We start from the raw sequence: 16,006 nt of genomic DNA, 5'->3' as shown, positions 1-16,006 counted from the left end.
GAGTTGCATAAGTTCACTTTCCACTTTTTGTAGGTAATAGAATTCGTATATATAAACTGGAGGCTCAAATGAATTACTGACGTGGTATTCTTTGTAACCCAAGTAAGATATGTAGAGATTCGAGATTATTTAAGTAAACAATATTGCCATAAAGACTTGTAACAATGAATCTGATTGGTGAAAGGGTAGAGAAAATTCAATTGGTTCACAATTGTAAGATCACGCCCTTTGGGGATGATCTTAAATGTAAAGTTAAAGATCATTGAATTAAAGAAATCACTAAATCACTGCAAAGCTCATGTAGGATCTTGCATATGTGCTCTCGGGGAATTCCTTTGGAGCCCACTGTATAAGAATCCACGGAAGAAAGATACAGAAGGAAAAACTCTATGTTCAGTTCTCCTAAGCAGAAAAATATAGCGAAGTGATTATAACTAAAAGGAACTAACAGTCTAGAACTTGACAAAGTTGGATGACTGGAGGCAAAAATGGGGCGAAAGTGGCAAAAGTGGCGTAAGGTGGTGAAATTGTCCTCCAACTTAATTTTTTCTTCATTAAATTTGTTATAATAACCCCTTACCTCAACATGTTTTATTCTATATGATTCCCTTGATTTTGTTGTCTCAATCTAGTTTTCAATTCATATTAAACATATGGTCACTTGTTTCTTGAGTACTTTTTGTAGTTCAATTATAAATCTTCTGTATTCATTATCTTGTTGCTGCACATTTCCAACAACCAATTCACTATTACTTTCATCTTCAGTTGCCACAGTTTTGAACTATTTTCTAATTTGAGCTATCACTTACCTTCCAATTTATAGTTACCTGTTACATCACTTCCACTATCTTCATATTAAAATACACTATTTTATTATATGTCATATATTGCGATACCTATCCGAGAGTCGACACCTAGACGTGTTGAATAGGCTTGAGAATCTTAATGATTACAAACGCTATGTCGATAGAGAGGGAATCTCTGCAGGGCCACCCATATCGAACAGGATTTGTAAAAAAGATGAGACAAAGAGCAGCTCAAACACAGTCGCAGCACCCACTGCTGACTGGCACATCCCTGATGGCGAACAGGTTAATTCCTCATAGATATATGGGGGTACCATCTTAATGACGGCATGGACCATTGGGCGCCTTATAGATATAGGGCTTCACCAAATAAAATAAGGAGACACCAGAAACCAAATAAAACCAGTTGGCACGGAGGTGAGATTACTGCCAAAAAAAAACCTTCATAGTAACCATGAATAGTACAACCAAAACAAAAAAACGGGCATTCCTGTTGGATCATCGTCCCCTAAAGGTCCAACCACATTGCCTCGTGTGCTTACGGGCAGTGTGCCACCGAATGTGAATAAGCATTAATCAAGTAGATTCAAGTTTTGGACATTAAAAAGCATGAAAAAAAATCTACACTTACAACGTAAGAAGTCTCTCAGAAGACCACAGGCGGGAGAGTTTAATGAAAGAACTAGACAACATCAAGAGAGACATCATAGGACTGAGCAAAGTCTGAAGAGCGGAAGAAACGCTGATACAATCACAAGATGGTCACCACCTGTTCTACTATAGAGGTAAGGACAAAGAAAGATCTAGTGGAGTAGGATTCTTGATAAACCGAGAGGTTGCTGGTAACGTAATCAAGTTCAGTAGTTTATCGGATAGGGTAGCTTAAATTGTGATTGGACTGTAAAAGGTGCACTCCAAAAATAGTTCAGGTTTATGCACCAACTTCCCAGAGCTCAAACAATGAAATTGAGTCATTCTAAGATGATTTGAGTCAGATAAAGGATTAAGAAAAAAAGTAAGTACACGTTGGGAATAGGGACTTTAATGCTAAAGTGGGGAAGAAGCTTGGAAACAAGATGTGCATTGGGAAGTTTGGAGAAGATGAAAGAAATGACAGAGGCGAGATGTAAGTCAATTTTGCAGAGAACTACAACATGAGGATAATGAACACTTTCTTCCAGTATATAGGTCATAAATGGACCTGGACAAGTCGAAATGGAACAGCAAAGAACGAAATAGGCTTCATATAAGATGAAAGCAAAAGTGTTAGCAATGTTACGGTGATAAATAGTCAACATAGGTAGTGACCATAGAATGGTAGGTTGCACAGCTAAATTCAGTTTCAGAGCCGAGAGAAATAAACTAGTCTTAAGAAAGAAATTAAGCCTTGCAAAGGTTAAGGATAAGAAGAAGACACTTCAGTTAGAAATTAAAAATAGATTCGAAGCTCTAAGAACAAATGAGGACACCGTCGAAAATATGAATTTGACTTTGGTGAATATCATTAGGGAATCGGCAGAGAAAGAAGTACAAAAACATTAGAGAAAACAAATACCCCAAAGCTACAAATAACCTAATTAAAAGAAGAAAGATAATGCAAATTAAAAGTAGGAAAGATGAAATAGAGAGAGTAGAATTAACAAGCTTATCAACAAAAGGCAGAGATCAGAGAAAAGATAGAGAAACATGGATGAAATAGAGGAAACTATCCAGAACAGTAAAAGTATTAAAGGGATCGAGCACAGACATGCTTTAGGAAGAGAGCAAAGATATATTTGAAAGATAGAAATGGAGAAATCATTAACTGTAGAGACAGAATGGTAAAATGAGTAGAAGTATTTTACCAAGAGCTTTACTTGTCGAAGACCATAGCTGAGTCAGTAAATTCATGTGTAGACATTAGTAGTGTAACAGAGATTACAAAGGAAGAAGTAAAATTTGCTCAAAAAATATGAAATGAGGAAAAGCATCTGGGGAAGATGGTATATCGATAGATCTGTTGAAAGACATATGGAATGAAGTTCATATTAAGTTAACTCAATTGTACACCCTGTGATTATGTCAAAAAAAGTGCTCCTGATGCGTGGTTCAATGCTAGTGATTTTGCTTCATAAAAAAAGAGAGCAGAAGGACCTTAGTAAGTATCGACTGATTAGCTTGCTATCAAATGTATATGAAGTATTCTCCAAGACCCTTACGAATAGACTAAGTCAAGTTTTAGATGGAAACCAGCTGAGAGAACAGGCAAGCTTCAGGAGCGGATGTTCGACTCCAGACTATCTGCAGGCGATAAACCAAGTAATCGAGAAAACGACACAATACAATATACCTCTATGTTTAGCTTTTGTAGATTACAAGAAGGAATTTGACTCGGTAGAACAAATAGCAACACTAAACTCGTTACGCAAGTAGGGTCTAAATGAACAGATCGTAAGAGTTTTCGAAAAGATTTATGCAAAAAGTACCACTATAATTGGACTAAAGATACAGAAAGATCAAGATAGAGAAAGGAGTACGGCAAGGTAATATAATTTCACCCAAACTATTTACACCTTGCTTGGAAGATATTTTCAGAAGGCAGAGTTGGGAAAAGAAAAGTTTGAAGATTAATGGTGAATATTTGAACCACCCTAAGATTTGCGGATGACATTATTCTTATTTCAGAAAGAGCAGAAGACTTTCAAGATATGCTGAGTGGTCTGAACAAGGAAAGTCTCAAAGTAGGTTTAAAAATGAATATGAGTAAAACCAAAGTAATGTTCAACATGAAAGTTCAAAGTAAAGAATTCATAATTGATGGTGAGAGCCTTGAAGTTGAGGAGTATAATCATTTAGACCAGATGGTGAAAGGGACGAAGTATCATGATAATGAAATGAAAAGACGTATTACAATTGGTTGGAAAGTGTTAGGTAAATATAGTAAAATCCAGAGAGACTACCATTATGTTTGAAATGTAAAGTTTACAATTAATGCATTCTGCCAGCAATAATCTATGGGTGTGAGACTTGGAAACTGACGAAGGTGATGGAAACAAAACTAAGAACTGGACAGAGGAGAATGGAGAGATCAGTGATGGGAATGATGCTGAGAGACCGAAAGAGAGCAGACGAGAGTGAAAGATATTGTGGACGCGGTAAAAGAAAGGAAGTGGAGTTGGGCAAGTAAGTTAGTGCAAATGACTGATGAGCGATGGAGCAAGTGTGTTACTGAATGGACGCCTCGAGATAAGAAGCGTGGGAGAGGGAGACCAGACAGAAGGTGGAGAGATGAGATTGAGAAGTTTGCAGGAGTGAGGTGGCAGAGGTTAGTGTGGCCGTGTGAATCAAGGAATGCTATGAAGGAAGACTTTGTTCAGCAGTGGACTCAGGATGGCTTATTTGATTAACTGATTGATATATTGCGATCCCATTGTTTTCCTCCAACCTTGTTACCATTCATGTATATAATGCACTACTTCTAATACGTCACTATCTTACCTGTAGTCCTTTAACTTTAATAAGTTCCTTAGTCCTGTCAACAATTTTCAAGTAGCCTTCTTCATTATAAAAGCCAATATCCCCTGTGTGTAACCAGCCCTCACTGTCAATGATCTCTGAAGTGGCTTCAGGCCGATTCAAGTAACCTGTCATCATCTGGGGAAGAGGAAAACAAGAAAAAAATGCACCGATTTCTGGATATATTGGGAGGGATATGATTTTGAAAACAGGGAAAGACAGTATAAATAGCTACACACCCGTATATCAATAGAAAACACTCATCAGTAATACAATCCAACTTATAGTGGTTTAGTTAACAGTGCTGAAAAACCACTCTGTTTTCTAGCTCACCGCAGGAGTTTTTATACAGATTTCTCCAACACCATTGGCAGGCAAACTCTCCCCTGTGCTTACATCCACAACTTTTCCAAGCACATTCGGTAGCTGCTTACCACAGAACCCAATCATTTCCTGTCCAATGGGTGTTATATGAGTCAGAAAAATTTCTGTCATCCCATAATCTGTAAAGAGAAATGAGTTGTAAGTACATACATACATATACCAAAGGCTTTTTCCCACTTACACGAGGGGTAGCCAAAAAAAAGGCATAGAAACCACTCCCACCTATTCCATTTCCTATACATTCCACTCCCCTCCACCCTCCTCCCTCCCTCTTATCTTGGCACCTCCTGGATGACGGGTCATCCCTGCATCCTGTCCACTGCCCTGGGTCAGAAGCAGTGTTGCAAGACACAGCACATCCACAGCAAGGCTGCTTCATAAATTCAGCGACCCCCCCTCTCCGTCCCCTCATGCAGAAAAGGAGAAGACGGGGAGAAATTCCTTCGGGCTGCGTCAAATTCTTTCTAATACATACTTCCTCACCCCCCATCCCCCACCCACTCCCCCTCATGCATCACAGCCTCATCTATACACAACCCTTCTCCATTCACCCCTATCTTCTGTCCTCTCCCGTCCTTCCTCCACAGACATTCCTCTCTTTTGTAAAGCCCCCCTCACCCCATCCATCCATCTCCTCCTAGGACGCCCCCTCATATTCACTCCTTCCACCTCCGCTTTCCACACTTCTTTTACTAATCTTTCTTCACTCATTCTTTCCATGTGTCCAAACCATCCTAATATTCTTTCATCAACCCTATCTCCCAGCTCCCTTTCCACCCCTGTTCTCCTCCTCACCTCCTCATTTCTCACGCTATCTAGCCTAGTCACCCCCATCATACTTCTCAGACATTTCATCTCAAAGAAATTCAAACTCCTTCTCTCTTCCTCTCTCATGTTCCATGTTTCTGCCCCGTACATTGCTATTGGCACAATCACTCCTTCATATAACCTCCTCTTAGCATCCATTCCCAGATGTCTATTTCTCATTACACTTTTTAATCCACCAAGGCATTTACTCGCTTCTCTCAATCTACATTCTACCTCCACCCCCACTCCTCCCTTTCCTGTCACATTTGCACCCAAGTATCTGAAACTATCCACTTCCTCCAGTTTCTCACCCTTAATGCTCACTTCCAGCCTACTGTCACTCTCTCCCCTTGTACATCTCATCACCTTACTTTTGCCCATATTTATCTTCAGCTTCCTTCTTTCACACACCTTCTCAAACTCTGTCACTAACTTCCTCAATCCCTCCTCTGATCCTGCTACAAGCGCAGTGTCGTCGGCAAACAACAGCTGGCTCACCTCCCACTTTTCTCCATTTTCTTTAATCATCTCCAACCCCTGACCCACTACCCTTGCATTCACCTCTCGCACCACCCCATCCATGTAAAGATTGAACAGCCGGGGCGACATAACACATCCCTGACGAAGTCCCACCTTTACCTCAAACAATTCATTCTCTCCATTTCTAATCCTAATGCAAGCTCTACTACTCTCATAAAAACTCTTGACTGCTCTTAACAGCTTTCCTCCTATCCCATATATCTGCAGTACCTCCCACAGTGCCTTCCTGTCTACCCTATCATAAGCCTTTTCCAGATCCATAAAAGCCCAAAAAACATCCTCACCTTTTCCTATAGCTTTCTCACATATCTGTCTTACCACAAAGATCTGATCTACACATCCCCTACCTGTCCTAGAACCACACTGTTCCTCACCAATTACTCCCTCTCTTCCTCTCCTAATCCTCTCAATCAAAATCCTCCCATAAGCCTTCCCAACTACACTCAACAAGCTGATCCCTCTGTAACTACTACACTCACACTTGTCCCCCTTTCCTTTGGAAAGCGGAACTATACAGGCACTCCTCCAGTCCTCCGGCACTCTACCCTCTCTTAAACAAACATTAAATAACCTCACCAGCCAGTCCACCATAACTGTACCTCCTTTCTTCAGACATTCTGCATGGCATCCATCCAACCCAGGTGCCTTACCTGCTCTCATCATTTTAACAGCTGCTTTCACTTCATCCTTCCTTATTTCTCCTCCATTTTCCTCACTCATCACTCATTTTCTTAGCGCTTCCCATTACAGCTACCTTTCCCTCCCTATCCTCCTTCACATTTAGCAACTCCCTAAAATACTCTGCCCACCTTCCTCTGACTGCCTTCTCTTCCATTATCATCTCTCCATCTGCACCTTTTACCTTTTCTTCTCCACTTGATTCGCCTCCTCTTCCTCTTTTAACTTCCAAAACATCTTTTTATTACTTTCAAAGTTTTCTGTCATACTCTTTCCCTATTTCACATCTGCTCTCCCCTTTGCTTCCTTTATCTTATGCTTAACTTCCTTTCTCTTTACTTTGTACCTTTCATACGATTCCCTCGTCCTAATTTGTAGCCAATCTATGAATGCCTGCTTCTTCTCTTCTACACCCTTCTTTGCTTCCTCATCCCACCACTAACTACCCTTCCTTCTATTTCCTCCCGCCCTCCTTGTTCCATACACCATCTTTGCACACCTTATGACTCCCTCCTTGAACCATCCCATTCCTCCTCCACTCCTAGGTCTACTCTATCCTTTACTCTCTCCCACTCCTCTCTCAATTTCTTCTTAACATCTCCTTTTTTTCTCATTTAAGCAGTTTACTCTAAGTACCTCCCTACCTTCTGCCCTTTTCCTCTTTCTCCACCTATTCTCCACTCTTAATTTACCTTCCACTCTCTCCCCTTAGAACATGTACATCCTTAACTCTTCCTACCATACTCCTGGTCACCACTATATAGGCTATTAACGCTCTATCTGCCACCCTTCCATCCATCACCCTCCTCTTATGTACTTATGCTTGACTTTCTTCTTAAACACTGTATTTGCTATCATCAACTCTCAAGACACATCTCCACCATCATTTCTCCACTACGATTTTTACCTAGAACTCCATACTTCCCAATCACTCCGTCAATTGGTTACTTTCCTACCCTAGCATTTAAGTCTCCCAATATAACTACATTGACATTTCTCCCTAATCCCTCTATGCACTCATTTATATCTACCCAAAAAGCCTCCCTTTCCTCTACGCTCTTCTCACTACCAGGTCCATACGCACTTATAAAAACCCACATCTCCCTTCCCAGATTCACCTTCATCCACATTAACCTTGATGACACCTCCTTCCACTCCATTACTCGCTTACTTATCTCTTCGTTTACTAGTATAACTATCCCTTCTCTCCCTCGTCCCCTCTTCACTCCTGAGTACCTCCCAGCTACACTCCCAAACTCACAGTTGCCCTTTCCTTTCATTTTAGGTTCACTCAAAGCCAGTACACCAATCTTTCTTATCACAAACATTCTGCCTATCCCCTTCCCTTTTACTCTCATCTGTACCACATCCACGCACATTAAAACACCCAAACCTTAGGGTACTGTTTGGAAAGCTCCCAGACCCTCTTATGCCTTTTCTTTCTTTTTTAGGAATGTCCCCTTTTGGGGCTACAGGTAGTAGGACTCCTAATCCCATCCCCATCCCTTTTTTTTTTTTTTTTTTTTTTTTTTCGCCTTTTACGACTCAAGTGGAAATACTTGGTGGCGTATGCTTTTGCCCCCACCACAGGGTAGGTAGGCGAAAAAAGGAAATTAGTATTCAGAGAAATGGTACAGGACAGTAACAAGGAGTTGGGGGACAGGATAACGGAGGGACAGTCGTAGTATAAAAGTGTCATCATTTCTCTATGTACAGAGTTTTCCTGTATCACAGACAAAATGATGTGTGGCTCTGGTCAGTAGGAGCGCCCCATATAGACCCTAAAGTATCAACTGCATGCTACTCTGCCACAATAACATGCAGCCAATACCCCAGACAGGGTAAGTAAAAAAAAAAAATAATAATCACATTCTTGTAACCTATAACTGAAAAAAACTACATACAAAGCAAGCACAACCATGTCTGGATTAGATTGTCATTCTTAATCTCTACTACTCTGTCCACATATGTCTCCTCCTAGCCATGTAATAAAGGAATTGGCATCATTATCACCTTCAACTGGGAACATACACCGGGGCAGGGGGGGGAGGGGGTTCCGCAATTGAAGTGATGCACTTCAATCATTTCTTCGAGTATGCTCCGGTGCAGTCATCCTTCCTATTCCAAACAACCCTCAATATGTTGGATCAGTTTCCTCCAGCCATAAGTTCTTTGGGTGTCCTCTTCATCTTCTCCATCTGGGGTTGTCTTTTGTGGAGAGAATCCTGTGGGTGGAATCAACATCAGGGAATGTGGCATATGCCTGTATCACTGAAGCTGATGTTAACGAATTATGTTGATAACAGGGCCTGACCGAGTCTCACAGAACACTCTCTGGTATGATACAAAGTCGTTCTAGTGATACTCCATGATACTCCCAAAGCACTTGGTACCAAATACATTGAGACACTGTAAGAGGCCGGTAGTTGTACGAATGGTAATCAGGTTAGGAAATACATGCTGAGTCAACAAGTCAAGATTCGACGCCTACTGTTGTTATAAACAAAGATTGGAAGGCGTCGTTCTGTCTATGTAAACACACCGACGGAGGTGACTGCTTTATAATCGCTGATGTAATCTAAACTGTGTTAGCTGCAGACCACCTCCGTGAAGACATACCACTTGCGCAATGACGTCATGTTTTTGCTTCTATGCTTTTGCTTATGCAGCAATAATTCTGGAAGGACTGTAACAGCCTCTCGGATTGGAGGTAAATGGGTATGTAGAGAAATACTATTGGCTTTAAAAGGAAAAGACACGCCCTTAAGGTGTGTCACTTGTGTTGAAAAGTAAAAAATGATTGGACGAATAAAAAAGTGACGTCTGAACGAAGGCGGTCTGAAGTATTGGAGAGAACCGGTGGGCACTCTCTGCGTGTAGTCCGTTAGTTTAACAAGCAAGAAATTCACCACCCTTTTATTAACCCAAAGGTCGAGAGAACTAGGCATGGGGCCTAATGAAATTGGAAACTAGTGAGACTAAAGGAAATACAAGGCATAGGGCCTACTGCATAAGAAGAACTTGAACATTTAGTGAAACTCACGTAACGAAGGCAAAGGGCCTCGAGACGAGTGGAATTACAAGTCAACTATAAGTGTAATGGTCGAGGACCGACAGTGGTGGTGACAGTGGTAACAAGGGTGGTGAAAGACACCTCTTCAAGGTAGCACTCAATGTCCACATCTCACAGCAAAACAAAGAATATGGGTGACTTGATACAGATCTTAGTCTTCCTGTAAAAATATCAGAAACGCCATTTAATCTGGCTGAGCGAGTCCATAACACTATCTAATACTGAGGTACATACATATACCATACATATACCAAGGCTTTTTCCCCCTTTCAAGGGAGGTAGCCAAAAAGGGAAAGGCATAAAAACACTTCCACCCATTTCATCCCTAAATACACTCCACACCCCTCCCACCCTCCCTCTCATCTGAGCACCTCCTGGATGACGGGTCATCCCTGCACCTTGCCCACCGCCCTGGGTCAGAAGCAGTGTCGCAAGACACAGCACATCCACAGCAAGGCCGCTTCATTTAATCGGCGACCCCCCCTCTCCGTCCCCCCTTGCATATAAGGAGAGGACGGGGAGAAATCCCTTCGGGCTGCGTCAAAATTTGTTCACACATACTACCTCACCCCCACCCCCCACCCCGCCCATTCCTCCTCATGCAATCACAACATCATCCATATACAACCATTCTCCACTCACCTCTGTCTTCCGTCCTCTCCCTTCCTTCCTCAACAGACATTCCCCTCTTCCCCAAAGCCCCCTTCACCCCATCCATCCACCTCATCCTAGGACGTCCCCTCATGTTCACTCCCTCCACATCTGCCTTCCATACCTCTTTTACTAGTCTTTCTTCACTCATTCTTTCCATGTGTCCAAACCATCCTAATACTCTTTCATCAACCCTATCTCCCAGCTCCTTTTTCACCCCTGTTCTCCTCCTCACCTCCTCATTTCTCACCCTATCCAGCCTAGTAACCCCCACCATACTTTCTCAGACACCTCATCTCAAACACATTCAAACTCCTTCTCTCTTCTTCTCTTATGTTCCACGTTTCTGCCCCATACAGTGCTGTTGGCACAATCACTCCTTCATACAGTCTCCTCTTCGCATCCATTCCTAAATGTCTATTCCTCATTACACTCTTTAATCCACCAAGGCATTTACTCGCTTCTCTCAATCTACATTCTACCTCCACCTTCACTCCATCTTTTCCTGCTACACTTGCACCCAAGTATCTAAAGCTATTCACTTCCTCCAGTTGCTCTCCCTTAATGTTCACTTCCAGTCTACTGCCACTTTCACCCCTTGTACATCTCATCACCTTAATTTTACCCACATTTATCTTCAGCTTTCTTCTATCACACACTCTCCCAAACTCTGTCACCAACTTCCTCAATTCCTCCTCTGATCCTGCCACAAGCGCAATAAAAACTCTTGACAGCTCCCAAAAGCTTTCCTCCTATCCCGTATATCTGCATATCCTCCCACAGTGCCTTTCTGTCTACCCTATCATAAGCCTTTTTCAGATCCATAAAAGCCCAAAAAAACATCCTTCCCCTTTCCTATAGCTTTCTCACATATCTGTCTTACCACAAAGATCTGATCTACACAACCTCTACCTGTCCTAAATCCACACTGTTCCTCACCAATTACTCCCTCTGTTCCTCTCCTAATCCTCTCAATCAAGATCCTCCCATAAGCCTTCCCAACTACACTTAACAAGCTAATCCCTCTGAAACTACTACATTCACACTTGTCCCCTTTTCCCTTGTAAAGAGGAACTATACAAGCACTCCTCCAGTCCTCCGGTACTCTACCCTCTCTCCAGCAAACATTAAATAACCTCACCAACCAGTCCACCATCACTTGACCTCCCTTTTTCAGACATTCTGCATGGCATCCATCCAGACCAGGTGCCTTACCTGCTTTCATCATCTTAACAACTGCCTTCACCTCATCCTTCCTTATTTCTCCTCCATTCTCCTCACTCATCACTCTCATTTTCTTCGCATTTCCCACTGCAGCTATCTTTCCTTCCCTATCCTCCTTCACATTTAGCAACTCCCTAAAATATTCTGCCCATCTTCCCCTTACTGCCTTCTCTTCCATTATCATCTCTCCATCTGCACCTTTTACCTTTTCCTCTCCACTTGATTCGCCTCCTCTTCCTCTCTTAATTTCTACTGAGGTAGTTGTTAAAAATCTGCCATTCACTTTCCTTTTCCAGATCGGGAAGACCAGATCCTTTTTTCTAGTCAGAGGGAATGATACTAGACTGCAAAACAGCAAACAACACTGCATGCAACCCACAAATCATAGCTTTACCTCTGGCTTTAAGCAACTGTGCAATTATATGGCAGATGCCACCTGATTTTCTACCCTTGACCATACTTAATCCCTCTTAGACCTCCGTTAAAGAGGGTGGGGTTCCATCTGTTAGTGTATTAGCAACCACTGGCGAACATTAACAAGGGTTAGCTGGCCACTCAGAGGATCTTCCATGGGCATTTCCTCAAAGTACTTGACAAAGTAACTATACCCCTCTACTACTGACACTTGCTGCCCATCTGCTGTTCGTACTGTGCTCCCATAGGTTACATATTTAAAAAGGACTTTCTTCAGGGCTTGGGCGGCATACCTAAGGTCATTTGCATTAAAATGGCGCTCGACGTCCTCAGTGACTCTCCTGATGTACTTCTCTTTATCTATCCTTATTAGAGATGCAGTCTACCATTTCTGAGTCCTTTATCAATCCAAGTGCTGAACCACTCTGGCAGCATGGCTCAACTATATACTCTCCAGTCTCTACTGTGAAGCAACATCACTCCTCAATCTTATACAGTCTCCAGTGCACTTACCAACAGCTTTCAGCTCCATGTTTGAAGGTGTCCCACAGTTCTTCAAGGTCCTCAAAAATGTCAAGCAATACAAATCTATTTGAGATTGCTACTGCATACTCCTGGGCACATGCATCATCCCAGAGCTTCTCCAGATGAAATCCAAGTGAATAACACCTCTGGATTATGGACTTGATACACAGTTTTAGTGCTGCAACCACATGCCTTTGATCAGTCTCAACATATTCAACATTACAGTAAATCTTGCAATCCTGTAATATCTTCCAAATAACACTAAAAAGTATGTGATCGGTTTCCTTTGCCACTCCTGCATTGCTATACCATGTCCATTAATGTGGCTCATGTCTCTGGAACCAGGAAGTAGAAATCTTCAGACTTCTGTTTTTTGCAAAATTCAGAAGAAGAGAACATTTAGTATGCCTGGTTCCAGAGCCGGGGGGGGGGGGATGATTGGGAGGCCATACATAATTCATAGCCAGCTTTGTTGGTGCCAGTAACTGCACTGAAATTGCCTAAAACAGCAAGGGTGTCTCTCATGGTGGACACTGGGGTTTGGTATAGAACATCTTTTCAATTACATACGCTTCAATAAGAGCATATAATGCAATAAGAGAGATGAAACTCAGGGTGTGCTTTGGCTTCATCAACATCATTCATTCATTAACCAGAAGTAGGTGTAACCCTCACTACTGATCTTGCTGACTGGTCTTTTCAACTCTGAGAAAGTCACTATATCCAATCTAAATCTATTGAGCTCTGCCAATAAAAAAGGTAACCAATTGTCATGGGAAAATGAAAAGAATTCCATGCGCCCACACAAAGAGCCTGCCAGAGATTTATCCTTGGTCTGGCTGTTCTAAGGTGTGCCCTTGGGACTAGTAATATGCCTCTTTGGTCCTCTATGCAGGTTGGGACAGGTGGCCCCAACCTGGCTTGGAGAAACAAAATTGTATAAGCTGCCTGACTTGAACCTTTGAGTTTGCAACCCCTGAATCAGTCAGTTACCACTAGGACCAACACCACATGGTCTGCAGCCATCTTCCCCTAGTGCCAAGATGGTGAATACATGTACTCATATCTTATTGCGCCAGCATTGTGCTCATGTTAGGGCAGTTTGAGTCACTTTTAATAGGTCGATGTTAGTGCAGGATGGACCTAGACAGCACTCATGGAGAATGTGATCCATGGTCTAAGTGGGTTGGCCACACTAACATTCAACAGAGGGGGCCAGACCCTACTTATGCAAGTTATAGTTGGTTTTAACTCTGCTTCTTGCTCGGTTTAGGGTAACCCAGTCTTTTTGGCTGATGTTGGTTTTGGATTCTGGATGGCTCTATTTGGTGGGGCATTTTTGACTTCCTTCCACAATTCAACCCTGGTTGTTGCTGCTTCTACAGGATCAAGGCTGCAGTCATAAATCTCAAACAGGATTTTAGTTTAACTTCTTCATGGTTGAACAGGGGATTACAAAGGATTACAAAGGAGGAACATGCCGACAGGAGACCTTTTGGTCCATAACTATGTCAGATGCAAAAAAATATATATGATAATGATAAACAACTAAATAAATAAATAAATAAACTAATAAATAAAACTATGATAATATAAATAATAAATAAAATAAGTAAATAAATATATAGGTGAAGTTAAATCATAAACAAACAGGTAAATAATAATAAACTGACAGATAGATAATAATAAATGATAATCAAGGAAATAATAATAAACAGACAATAATAAACAAATCAATAAATAATATAAACGAATATGCTGAAACAAATAACATTGTATGCCACCATATGTATAAGTATGTATGCACACATACATGTGTATATATATATATGTATACATACTGTATATATATATATATATACACACACATACATACATATATATATATATATACATACAATTTTTTTTTTTTTTCTCTGGTCATATGTTTTGTTCCTCCGTAAAGTAACGGTCTCCATTTGTTGATACTCCTTTCTTAATTAAAGAAGAAATTGTTCACCGCGTGGGTCCGAATTGGGATCACGTGTATCGTTTATTCTGTCAAATAACTTTCTTCTGCTCAGAAGTGAAATTGAAAAATAACTTGATTCCTCTAAGATTCAAAAACACGCATTCGTGAACAAAATATATGAATATTCATATTGATAAAATGACGATATTTGCGTAGTTCCACACTAACAGTGGCATTCTTAAAAGAACTCTTTCCCTTCCAAAGATTTATATAAGAAAAGATTTATATAAAGAACTATTTTTTCTTTAAGAATACCACCGTAAGAATCTTACGGTGGTATTCTTATAAAAAAGAATCTTTCCCTTCCAAGGATCTATATAAAATTCATATAAGGAAAAGCTTATACAAGGAAAGGATCTTTTTAAGAACACCACCGTTAGTAACTTGGAAAAATCACGGGTTTTCGATGAAATGACTTAATATCAAACCAGAGACTGTACTGTGAGACTTAGTCTAGACCAGTTACCTTCAGCATAATTCGTGAACGTCAACTGCGGCTCCATGGACATCATGCGTCACGTTTGCCTGATGCTGATCCTATTCAGCGTTGTCTCCACAAGAGACAACCCTCGATGGAGGAGGCGAAGAAGGGGACGTCCACGGAATTCATGGGCCAGGGCAAGTGGATTGAACCTGTCGAGAGCTGTTTGGAATGGGAATGGTGTCTGCATGTGAGAGCGCCGGCATGTGAATGAAGCAAAGCAACCACTGGCGTATGTCCCCAGTTGATGATGACGACACTTAAGTATCAATATGTATTCATCCTAGTAAGTACATGTTTACGATCAAAATCATGTAAACACACAGCATCAAGAAATATAAAGGCATACACATACACATATACACAAAGGAACACATGTTGTATATACATACATAAACAAGTATATATATATTATACATACATATACACTCACTATCCGAGTTACGACCTAGATCGGTTCCGACCAACCGGTTGTAAGTCGAAACGGTCGTAACTCGGACCGTATACATTCGAGGTGTATACTCAAGGACATATGATGCAGAGCGTAAATCCAGCTCAAATGTTTCGTTTGTGGCCTCATTGTAGAACATTCTCAGGGTATGCAAAATATCCAATACTCTTTGATTGTTATACTAAATAATAAATTAATAATAATAAATTAATAGGATAGGGTAAAGAAAGAAAATATATTACACAGGATTCTTATTAGAGACCGAAAATACAAATTAACACAAATATACAAAATATAAAAAATAGAAAACATGCATGTAAAAAACAAAAGCAAATAAAATCCACTTTTTGGTTGCACGTCATCTACACTTTCTTCGTGCGTACGGTCGAGGGAAAGATCAGGCAGTAGGTCTGGCGAGGCAGCATGGGAGATCCGTTGGTATTCGCTGGTCGAGGCATAATTAATA

The 16,006-nt window shown here is 41.1% G+C and overlaps 2 protein-coding genes across 2 annotated transcripts in view; both read right to left on the bottom strand.

The window, feature by feature from the left end:
* The window catches only part of LOC143020268 (putative 4-coumarate--CoA ligase 3), a 343,617-nt gene that overhangs the window by 186,402 nt on the left and 141,209 nt on the right, over window positions 1-16,006 (bottom strand). The window lies entirely within an intron of this gene.
* The window catches only part of LOC143020365 (luciferin 4-monooxygenase-like), a 36,033-nt gene that overhangs the window by 472 nt on the left and 19,555 nt on the right, over window positions 1-16,006 (bottom strand). The window contains exons 3-4 of the mRNA XM_076176735.1: window positions 4,635-4,804; window positions 4,284-4,439 (exon numbers count right to left, since the gene is read on the bottom strand). Coding sequence (XP_076032850.1) covers window positions 4,284-4,439; window positions 4,635-4,804 — 326 coding nt within the window. The remainder of the gene's footprint in view (window positions 1-4,283; window positions 4,440-4,634; window positions 4,805-16,006) is intronic.

This window comes from Oratosquilla oratoria, chromosome 39 (genome assembly GCF_046742065.1).
Source record: "Oratosquilla oratoria isolate Oo_2021 chromosome 39, ASM4674206v1, whole genome shotgun sequence".
NCBI classification, from domain to species: domain Eukaryota; kingdom Metazoa; phylum Arthropoda; class Malacostraca; order Stomatopoda; family Squillidae; genus Oratosquilla; species Oratosquilla oratoria.
The sequence above is the reverse complement of the archived record's forward strand: the minus strand, read 5'-3'. Positions and strand labels throughout refer to the sequence as shown.